The sequence below is a fragment of the Carcharodon carcharias genome, chromosome 3 (assembly GCF_017639515.1).
Source record: "Carcharodon carcharias isolate sCarCar2 chromosome 3, sCarCar2.pri, whole genome shotgun sequence".
Classification (NCBI taxonomy): Eukaryota; Metazoa; Chordata; class Chondrichthyes; order Lamniformes; family Lamnidae; genus Carcharodon; species Carcharodon carcharias.
The window spans coordinates 55,630,562-55,642,516 of NC_054469.1; the positions used below are offsets into that span (position 1 = coordinate 55,630,562).

The window sequence follows — 11,955 nt, forward strand, 5'->3', positions numbered from 1 at the left end:
GATTCCAGTCTGGCTAATGGCAGCGTGAATACCCTCTGTGAGAATGCTCCTGACATGCAGATGCAGTGGAGGCCCTAATGTTCGCTCGATTGCAGGAGGATGATGATGATGACATGCAGTGAGGACACCCCATAAATCTTATAGCCTCTGAGAATGTCTGACTCTTGTCTGGCATGGGGCAGCTCGCTTGTGCTCCGTGATCAGGCTCATATCATAGAGACGCAGCCATGAAACTATAGAAACACCTGATGTTTTGTCCGCCTTCAGCACCTGAGCCCTTCAGGAACACAGCAGCACTGGTCACAGATGCTGAAGATATGGGGGCCAGCCCCTCCTTAAAGGTGCTGAGGGCACATCGAGAGAATGAGAGAACTCTGTGATGCCTGCCCACTACATTCTGGCAGCAATGACAAGCACCATTGGCATTCAGACATCAGTAATGTCCCCAGGGATTGTGAGGCTGGACCATCACTTTGGTCTGAAGTCTGTACAGAGCACAGCGAAGAGGCCCTGGACTGAGACACCTGCATTTACCTTGTGCAGAAAGGTTTCACATCTGAGTGACAAGAACACTGCTCATCAGAACAAGGAGCCATAGGCAGGAAGACATTCTTGGGAGTTTATTGACAATAGTGAACTGTATGTACAAGTGATTAACACCCATGTCCAGGCTGTGCAACTAATTCTCCTTAACTTTCCTAACCCTGCCGCTACATCTTGCTGCTCTCCGGACATCCACAGCGGAGGTGGAGGCAGCCTGCTGACTGCGAAGCCCTATCTGTGATGACTTTGGAGGGCTGAGACTCGGAGGGCTCCGGCCTGCTTTCAGGGCCATGCTGTGTGGCAGTGGCACCCTCCTTGGTCTGTGGAGCTGGAGCTTCTGAAGGCACAGGGAGAGGGGAGTCAGATTGGCCGGACACTCTCGGAGTCACCTGGATGGATGGGCTCGGAGTGTGCACCTGCTAATCCTCCTCCCTTTGGATGCTCAGGTACCCCAGGCTGATTCCTTGGGGAGCAGGGGTAGCTGGAATGAGGTCAAGCTGCCCGGCACCCCTCTCACGTACACACTGTTGGAGGCCAACTATAGCATCAGCGATGGAGTTGAGCCTGTGCAGAAGTGCAGGAGCGAAGTCCTGGACCAAGGTTTGCATAGCGCCTGACATCCCACCAGTGTTGACCTCGGTGCATTGCAATGCTAGCGCTATCACCTCAGCCTGAAGGCGGATGGACTTCCCCAATGTGACTTGCAATCTGAGGAGTGCAGCCGACATCCCTTCCTGGTGTTCCTGAGCTTGTCTTTGCAATTCCAACAACTGTGACATGACCGAGTCCAGAGGATCATCATCTGACTCGGACTCAGCAATGTTCTGGCCTCCAGCAGTCCTCCAAGTGCCCGACACCTGGGCAGTCACTGCCGCTGCCTGCTGTGGATCAGAAAGCGCGATGTGCTCATCAGATTGTGATCCTGGGACTACTCTAAAGCTAGGTCTCACTGAGGTGTGTATCTCTGCGCTGGTGGAGGATGTGTGATGGGTTTGTGAGTGCGTGCGTTGAGAGTGATGAGAAGAGTGACTTACCCTGGTGGAACTGAGGAGATCATTAATCCTCTTGTGGCACTGGGTGTCTGGCCTCTTCTGAAGGGCATTAGTGCTGACCACCACTGCCACCGCCTCCCAAGCTGGATTGATCACATTGCTGCCCATCCTCCGGCCAGAGCGGGGATACAGGACATCCCGGCAAGCCTCCAGGCATCCAGCATTGCTTGGGGGACCTTTCGTTGAAGCAGGGTACTGAGGTCTTTTTCCCTTTGCTGGCCATGTCCTCCATGCAGCAGTTGTGAGCTGGAAGCAATGAATGCTGTGCTTGCGGCTGGACTTTAAACATAGGGCCCGGCGTGATGCGATGGTAGGGTGTTGGCCAGCGGGTGAATGAGAGCCCATCCGCCATGGAAATGGTGGGTTTACCAGGAGTGCATAAATAATGAGTCAGGTTTGGGACGATGCGGTGTGAAAACCTGCCATTGTGGCCGGCAGGTAAAATGTCGTTTTACCCGCCTGCTATTGCACTTAGTGCAAAGCTGGGATGATTCCATCCTAAATGTTATTTATGATTATTAACACTTTAAAACAGACTGGGTGTTATGTGGTAAAGCTAGAAGTAGGACAAAACAGATGTTACATTGTGCGCTAAATTAATAAGATTGTTAAATTCTGTTTGATATCCTTTGAAGCAGTAAAACAATGGAAAATATGACATAAAAAACCTGTTCCAATTTGCAGCAGAAGAATGAGGGTTATCCCTGGAGTGCAGCTGACCAATGCTTTAATAGGAAAGGCAGTGCCTAAGTAATGTATAGAAGGAGAAAATTGGAGAATTTACTTTGTTTTCTCTTAACAACTTCAGAGCCTGTAAAAAATAAAACTGATCCCTGAACAATGTTACTTTCTTTGCTTTTTGAGTTGCTTTAAGTGTAATTGAATTTGATCAGTTGTTTTAGCCTTTACAAGTTGGGTCCTTAGTGTAATAGCATTGTCCATCTTTTAGGTCAACAGAAGATCAAGTAAGAGAACTAAACAAACTCCCTTGAATGGTGCTCCTATCAATATGATAGCTCTTAGCTCACGACTATGCAACCTCAGGCATGCATTCTCAGACAAGGTGCAGTGTGGTTCATCTGTGAAAGAGTATTGTTACCAGTTCTTCCCCCAACACCTAATGGCATTTATTCCAACTTTCTGACATCTCTATTACAGTTCAGTCTTTGTAAGCACTGTGGGCAATGTTGCTCTAGACCCAATGCCGCCAGTAGGGTGACCTTCTGGCACAGGGGGCACTGGGGGTGGGAACCAATTAGGAGGCTAGTTCCGGGTTCTGATCCTAAATGGCGTATAATATGCATGTCCACTGCTATTTTGAAATAGGGAGCCAATTAAAGGCCAAAGAGTGGGCTTGCCATCCAGTCAGGGGTGGCAGGCAGGCTCTTGAGACTGGAAGGTCAATGGGAGGCCCTCCAGCACTCCCAGATCAGCAGCCCCACCAGCAGAGGTGGTACCTTCCAATCTGAAGATGGAGACTGCAAGGGCGAAGGCCAAGTAAGTTTTGTTTTTGATTTTTAAAGCTACCACAGCTGCCTGGGCATGATCTAGGAGGGGCAGGCCAATGTGGGCTAACTGCATTTCTGTCTGGAAATCCCAGATGGCTTGAGAAAGGGGCCTTAATAGCCCCCTGAATTAAATCAATTTGCCAATAAGTGGCTACCTGCTGCTTGCCAACGGGCAGCCAATCTGACCTTGCCCTGGCCTCACTGAATATAGCTTGGGATCGGGATTGTCACAGGGAACTGGCTCGACAGCCAGCGGTGCCGAATTGCACGTCTACTGCCAATCCCAATCTCGATTCAAAATTTGGCCTGGGTTTTGGAAAACCTTGCACATAATGTTTAAAAAGATTGGCTATAATGATTACAAAGACTGACAATGATATGAGAAAGTTGAAATAAGTTAAAAGAGGGGAAGAACTTTCGGGTGGGTGAGCAGGGGCGGAGCCCGCTCGCCAAGACATAAAATGACATGCAGTGATGTCAGGCGGGCGTCCCGGCGTCACCACGCGTCATTTAGAGTTTCAGTTCAGCGGGCACAAGCCACCAAACTGTCAAAGGTCTACTGAGGCCATTAAAAAAGTAATTAAAGTAATTAAGAAAGCTGCCCATCCAACCTTAATGTTGGAAGGCAGACAAAGAGCCCAGATGGTCTTCACATTTTTCATGAAACTTCATCCACAGGTGGGATGAGGTTTCATGAAGGGCTTATTCATTAAATAAAAAATTTTCAAACATGTCCCAGCTTATGTGACGCTTTCACATGAGGAGACACGTCTAAATAATTTTTCTCTGTCTTTAACAAAAACTTTCATTCCGAACTTAATCTCCCTCAGGCAGCTCCGTGCCTCAGGGAGATTTCTGTTCTCTTTCGTGCACATGCGCAAAAGAGCGCAGGCCCCAACTCAGGGAATCTACCCCCCTCCCACCTCCCCGCCCACACAGGGAGCGCTCAGCGCTTTTGGGCACGCGTCACGCTGGGCGTGCCTTAATTGGCCTGCCCACGTAAAATGGTGGCACAGCCCTGATCGGGGGCGCCGATCGGATTCGCGCCCACCCCCACACAACCCTACCAATGGGGGGATATTTCTGCCCGAGGTTTCAGCTTATTAGAGCATAATGAAAGAGGCGATTGTACCATCCAACATTTGAAAATTATATTTTTGTCCAAAGAGAGTAATTTTGTTGGGCAACCATTGGAAATGAGTTGTTACTTACAATGTATTAGCTTTTAGTAACCATAGTGAAGCAAGTTAATTAACATTCACTGTGCATATTTGGCCTTTTACTTTCTTTTAATCTGACTGCATGCAAAAGGATAGCTACAGTAAAAAGACCTGGAAAGCCAAGCTTAGACATACAAAGTGTGAAAGAGCAGCAGTGTAATTGGCTTTGGTTGTTATTTCAATTGTACTAGCAAAAGAACAGGTTGTTCCAAGATTCCAGTTTTATTTGCAGTGGCAGCCAAGAAACTCAAGTGGAATGGTTGGTGTATTTGAAAGGGACATTATCACGAGAGGAGATTAAACACAGGTTGGAGTCATGGGCAGAATTTCTCCCGCGTTGGGTGGGCTCGGTGGGGGCGAACGGGAGTGGTCAGGAAGCCGACCGCCGCCCACGATTGGGTAGCTCAGCGTTGCCTGTGTGGGGAAGGGGGAAGATGGCGAGCGGGGAACTTCGCGCATGTGCATGGTAATTGTTGGCGGGGGTGCTGCCGACTCCTGTGTGTGCCTGCTGACCGAAATATTGTGCGAGTGCACAATGACGTTGGGACACTCGCCTGACATCGTCACACGTCATTTTTCGCTTATTTGGGTAGGGCGCGCGCCTGCCTGACGAGTGAAAAATTCTGGCCAATTTATTCTGCTAGATTTACTGATGCAGCCCTATGCCTCAGTTCATGGTGTTTCTTTTAATGTTACAATGAAATCATGTACTCAATCTTTAATACCGAAAAGAAATCATTGTCCACATGCTTCAGTTTATTTCTCTCTTTGGCTAACAAACAATCTTTGCTCATTGATGAATGTAGAAACTGCAAGTAAGAACTCATTTCTAAACAAAGGAATAAATGGGTAAAACATAACCGTGAACCTTGTTCATTTTAGGTATTACATAGGATCGGGATAGGCCAATCAGCCCCTCCAAGCTACCCTACCAATTCAATCAGATCATTACTGATCTGTACCTCAAAAGGATCCATTTCCCTTTCTAACCTTATGTATTAAAAGCTTAACAATCTAATATTTGATCATTTCTATTAGCCCAACATCTGCAACCTTTTGGGGAGCTAGATATAAGGTTCTCCCAGTTTGTTGTAGATTCACCGATCAGTTTTTTCTGTATCTACCCATTCACCCAAGAATCTATTAATAATAAAAACAAGGTGTGTAGCAGATACTCCTCCACTTGATTAAATCATTGAACAGTGAAACAAAAGCTTTACACCTGTGGTTTCCTGCATTGTGCGCTGCTGGTCAAAGCAGTTCCATTGAGACAAAGTTGTGAACAAATCATCATGAATGTACCCATAATTGACTAGCTGAAGGGCATGATTTCCAGAAGCCTAGATGTGGGTAGGTTGGCCATTCTCTTTGTGGAGGTGTGGTGACATTTTGCCTCCATCCCCAAATTGGGAGGACAATTAATAAAAATTGGATGGGCAATAAACAAAAGCATTTTAAAAAGGCAGGAACTTTAAGCCCATTGCGTATATTTAACATTTTATAAATCCCATTCTTTCCCTACTGAGTGATTCGCTGCTGCATGTTCCCACCATGCTGAGAGATTAAGTGATCTGTGATCAATGTGATTAGTTGAAGGAGCTACATGTCTCTAAAATACGACTAATGCTTTGTTTCTAGGGTGGAGATTGCATCTCAGAAAACCTGAGAAGCAGCGAATGAATTAACTGGGAAGCAGTAGGCTGGGAGGCTGTCCTCTTGTCTTTTGAAATTTTTTGTTCTTCCTGCTGTTTCCATTCTCCATGATCTGTAGCACTCAAAACTTTGAGAACTACTAAAACTCAGTCAACCAAGACAAAGGAGCCTGAATGTCACATAAGACTGGGATTCAATCACATGACCCTACAGATTCGAATCTGGTACTTTATAGATAATGCTACTAGGCTTGCAGAGGGAATGCTCTTGATGAATAGCCTTTCGCTGGAGTAGATAATATGATTTTCACTCTACCATGAATTCAGGTCATGAGTTCAAGCAGTGAATGATACATTAATCCAAAAAATCCTGTATGATGAGTTATACCATTTCTCAGCTGGGTCGCCACAGTCACATAATTCTTATCAGCTTTTACCATGTATCATCCATTCCAAAAGTAGTTATACATTATGATGGTTTAAAGGAAGCTATTGTGAAATGTTTGTGATAATTATTACTTGTGCTTTATCTGTTAATTAAACCATAGGTAATACTTAGACAAAACAATTGCAGTAAGAGAAATCTACCTCATACCCTGGCTCACAACATGCAATGAAGAGTTCAGAGTTCATGACTTTTCATACCTGTTTTCACAGCATATTTTAGTGTTGCTCTGCAAGTCACCAAGATGTCTTCCAAAGTATTTGGCTGTTCATCCAGCATCCAGTTAAATCCCTCAAGGAGCTCATCGGGGTAGTGGAAATCTATTACTTTTGTAGATCTATCAAATGTTTTCAAAATGTATTCAAGTAGAATGTCCAAAACTTGTTCCAAGAAAGTGAAAGTTACCCCTTCCCCATTGCATGCCGGCAGAAGGTCTGTAAAGATAGAGAAAGAAGAAAAAGATAACGAGCAAAAAAAAAAAATTAGCTGTGTTTTTTATGACTCCTTACAGACTGCTTCCCAACACAGTTCCTCAGGGAAATAAACAACAGTTTCAGTCACCTCCACAACTGGTATCACTGACCATCCATTACCTGCCAGTAGGAGATGATATCTGACTGGGCTGAAACTAATTATGTCAATTGGCTTCCTCATCTGGGGAGGTCTGGCTGAGATCTGACAAAACACCCATGTTGAATGAAGCACAGCTCTCATACCTAACCTCATAACTATCCAGTTAGGAGGCAAATATCCATTTTCTTGAAGAACCATATTAACCAATATTCAACATTGAACAGATAACGCAATAGTTTTTAAAATAGCTGTTTATTTAATGTTATAAATGAAATCAAATTAGAGATGTATGTAAATGGAAAATGCCATTCGAGCCGAGAAACGGCTGTTGCTGATATCAGCAAATAAGTGCATAACTACCCACTATTACAATACAGACATTAATCCATTGATTTTAAATTCTCAAGGCATTTGCAAATATAGCAGAGAAGAGAATGTTGTACAAGAACATTAAGCATTTGCCCTATTAATGTCGCCAAATCGTTATTCTATTTAAAATCTAAACATGATGCAGTGGAAAGAAACAGTTTCACCCAGCAAGAATTTATTAGAGCTTTGGGTATATTGCCAGAAAAGAGACTTGATGGAGTATGACTAAGGTGATAAAATACAGCATCAAAGCCTTGCCAGCCTCAAATGCTTGCCGCCTGGCTGAGAATTGTGATAATTGCATTAAAACGTGAAATGCTGCTCATTAGAATATGACACACACTCCAGGAAAATAGTGATTATGGAAATCCAGAGCCAGCAATCCTAGCACTTACACTGAAATTGTCCCTACTGAGAACTATGGATTCAGTGAACCTCTTAGAGAGAGGTAGAGGTTCTTTAATGTGCCTTAAAGTGGTGGGTACCTGCACCACTAGGGGACAAATGGAGTTCCCGTCAGGGAGTTCCTTGGAGGTGGGTAGGGGCGCTGGGTCCACTGGAAAAAGTCTTCTGACTGCCCACCTTTTTGTAAGAGAGCTGGTTTAAACCCTGCAGAGGAAAGTCTTCCACCTTGATCCCTGGAGTCCTAAGCAAGCCCTATGTCTGTTCCTTTTGGGGAGGTATAACTGGTCTCACCAGAAAATCTAAGGTGACGAAACCATGACATTCAAAGTTCCTGCACATCCCCCAGCCCAACCCTCCTGTATCAACGGCTATGTTTGGGCTGAGTGGAGGGTCTACTCCGAACAGGCTATCCTAAAAATGTCTGCACTAAGTCTCTCTGGGTACCGGCTTAGCTTCTAGCCAATTTGAAGTTGCAGACAGAATATGCCGTAAGAACTATGGATTTCCGAGACCAGAATCTCCAGAATGCAAAATAACAGTAGTCAAGTAACAACTTATTAACCCTTTGAAGAATATTTGTGATTTTCCTTTGACTCAGAGCACTTAAGTCGATGACACATTTGTTTCTTTCTAACTCCGAATTTCTTTTTTAATTGTGGAAGCTCAGTTTTATTTAGCAAATTCCAAGTTTCAATATTTGGACTATTTAACTCAAAGTGAACACGCAGGGCAGAATTTTGCCCTCGTCAGGCAGGCTTGGCGGGGTGGTCGGGAAGCCGAATGCTGCCCCGCGATCGGGGCTGGACCGTGGTTTCACACTGGTGGGCCACTTAAGGCCTGCCCAGTGTGAATCGTATGTTGCAGCGCTCAGCACTGGCTGTGTGGGGGGGTGGGTGGTAGAAGATGGGCGAGTGTGAACTTCGCACATGCGCGTGGATGTGCACTGGAAAAGCTCCCTGAGTCACAGAGCTGCCTCAGGGAGGTGAACAGTTTTTAAAATAAAAAATAAAGAATTTTACGGTGTTTAAAAAAAATGACCCCTCATGTGAATCTGTCATGAGAAGGGACATGAGGGAGAATTTTCCCCCGTTGGGGGGGGTTGTGTAGGAGCGGGCGCGGGTGTGTGCGCAGCTGATCACTGCCCGCAATTGGTTGGGTGCTGCCATTTTACCTGGGCATGCCAGTTAAGGCCTGCCCAGCGTTACACACACCCAGAAGCACTGAGAACTACCTGTGCAGGTGGGGTTGCCTGAGTCGGGGCCTGCACAACCATGAACGCAGAAATCTCCCTGAGGCACAAAGCTGCCTCAGGGAGATTAGTTTAAATGTAAAATAATTTAATAAAGGAATGAAAAATTGTGAAGACATATCCCCTCATGTGAAACATGTCTGTGAGTTAGAACCATAGAACCATACAAAAGTTATAGCATTCAGCCCATCTTGTCCATGCCAGCCCGAGGACACCCAGGTGCCCTTTCTAATCCCACCTTCCTGCCCTCGGCCCATAGCCCTGCAGCTAACAGCACTTAAGGTACAGATCCTTTTTAAAAGAGTTTAAAGTTTCTGCCTCTACCAGCAACTTGGGCAGTGAATTCCAGACACCCACTTCCCTCTGTGTAAAAAAGTTCCTCCTCATTTCCCCCCTACACCTTCTGCAACTTATCTTGAATCTATCTCCCCTGGTTCTAGAATTCTCCACCAAGGGAAACAATTTTATCCTGTCCACTCTATCTATTCCCCTCATAATTTTGTACACCTCAATCAAGTCACCTCTCAGTCTTCTTTGTTCTAAGGAAAATAACACCAACCTACCTAATCTCTCCTTGTAGCTACACTTTTCTAACCCTGGCAACATTCTTGCAAACCTCCTCTGCACTCTCTCCAGAGCTATTACGTCCTTCCTAAAATGTGGTGACCAGAACTGGACACAATACTCCAGTTGTGCCCTCACCAGTGTTTTATACAATTCCAACATTATATCCTTACTTTTATATTCTATACTTCTGCCAATGAAGGAGAGCATTCCATATGCCTTATTTACAACCTTGTCTACTTGAACTGTTGCCTTCAGGGACCTGTTTACTTGTACGCCAAGATCCCTCACTTCATCTATCCCTCTTAGTATATTCCCAATTATTGTGTAATCCCTGTAACTGTTTGGTCTCCCTAAATGTATGATCTCACACTTCTCTGTTAAAATTCATCTGCCACTTTACCGCCCACTCCACAAACCCATCTATATCATTTTGGAAATTATGGCTATCCTCTACACTATCCACTACTCAGCCAAGCTTTGTGTCATCTGCAAATTTCCCAATCGTGCCCCCCACGTCCAAATCGTTAATATATAACACAAACAGCAAGGGTCCCAACACTGAGTCCTGTGGAACACCACTTGAGACAACTTTCTATTCGCAAGAGCATCAATAGACCATTACCCTTTGTTTCCTGTTACAAAGCCAACCTTTTATCCAGTTTGCCACATTACCCTGAATCCCATGGGCTTTTACTTTCCTGACCAATCTGCCATGTGGGACCTTGTCAAATGCCTTGCTAAAATCCATGTATACAACATCCACTGCATTACCTTCATCAACCCTTCTTGTCATTTCCTCAAAGAATTTAACCAAATTTCTGAGGCAAGACCTTCCTTTAACAAATCCATGCTGACCATCCCTGACTAGTTCATGCCTTTCCACATGACAGTTAATCCTATCTCTCAGGATTGATTCTACTAATTTGCTCACCACCGATGTAAGACTAACTGGCCTTTAATTGTTTGGCATTTGCTTTGATCCCTTTTTAAACAGTGGAACCACTTTTGCATTTCTCCAGTCCTCTGGTACCTCCCCTGTATCAAGTGAAGATTGGAAAATCATCCTCAGAGCATCTGTTATCTCCTCCCTGACTTCCTTCAGCAGCCTCGGAAACAATCCATCTGGTCCTGGTGACTTATCAACTTGCAAGGATTTCAACCCTTCGAGTACTTCCTCTCTCTTTTCGACTATCCCATCCAATATCTCACAGTGTTCCTACTGGACTACTATATCTACATCCTCCCTTTTCTTTGTAAACACGGAGATAAAATATTCTTTCAAAACCCTTCCCACAGCCTCTGCATCTACACACAAGTTTCCATCTTCATCTCTGATAGGTCCCACTTTTTCCTTAACTAACCTTTTAGCTTTAATGTATTGGTAAAACATCTTTGGGTTATCTCTAACTTTACTTGCTAATCTTTTTCATGCCCTCTCTTAGATTTCCTTATTTCCTTTTTTACTTTGTCCCTGCACTTCCTATATTCATGTAGTAAAGGCAGAGTTGTTCAATAGGGGGTTTTAGCTTTCTTGTTGATGGGGAGAAGCAGTTTAGCACCTCCTTGAGGAGGTGAGGCAGCATATGGCAGGAGGTCCCCGTTCCCAGGGACGGGAGGAGGAGGCGCCCCCAATATGACCAAATGTGCCTGGGAGGAGGTTGCGGAGATAATGAGCTCCCACAACGTGGTGTGACACACCTGGATCCAGTTATGCAAGTGTTTCAATGACCTTTTGCGCTATAGAAGGGTGAGTAACATGTTGCCATTGGTCACTTAACCCAGCAGGTAGGCTTTCCCCCCTGGCTGCCCACCCAACTCTGAGTGTAGTGACTGCATTGAATCATTGATGGCATGTGTCCTTCGCTGGGTGGGCCAGCAGATATTACCCATGTTGAGGTCACCATGAGAGGGTGGTGATGAGATGGGTTCTGCACCAGCAGCATGTGGTACAGTGACATCTGCAATACTATTTTGGGGGCAACCTGGAGGATCTGCACCTACGCACAGTACTGCAACTGCAAAACATGTCAAAGTCAGGGTGCTAACATGCTGGGATGGGAGCTTCCAGGTTGTGGGCCACCGATCCATCTGCTTCCCTTTGTGTTCCACGTGCTTGCACCTCCTTGCTTTGCAAGGTTGGTCCATGTGGTGCCAAATGTGATGTAGGCTGCATTTGGCCAAGGTGGGGTACCAGGGCTGGCATCTTTATGTGAGTGTGTGGCAGCTGCGGGGTGAGGAGGAACTGGAGCTCTGCAATGTCCCACTCTGGTTGGGGTGGGATGGCAGCGAAGAGAATCCAGGTACAAGTTGCACTAATCAATGCTCTTCTCTCTTTTTCAGGAGAAGAATGCTCATACTGCCGCTGAGCAATA

At 45.4% G+C, this 11,955-nt stretch overlaps 1 protein-coding gene across 2 annotated transcripts in view; it reads right to left on the reverse strand.

The window, feature by feature from the left end:
* gad2 (glutamate decarboxylase 2) overlaps positions 1-6,827 on the reverse strand; it is a 122,289-nt gene extending 115,462 nt beyond the window's left edge. Inside the window, exon 1 of one of the 2 annotated variants that reach the window (XM_041184232.1) lies at positions 6,621-6,827. In XM_041184232.1, coding sequence (XP_041040166.1) covers positions 6,621-6,699 — 79 coding nt within the window. In that variant the 5' untranslated portion in view covers positions 6,700-6,827. The remainder of the gene's footprint in view (positions 1-6,620) is intronic. The other variant, XM_041184234.1, reaches the window with a different exon arrangement.
* Positions 6,828-11,955: the final 5,128 nt, after the last annotated feature.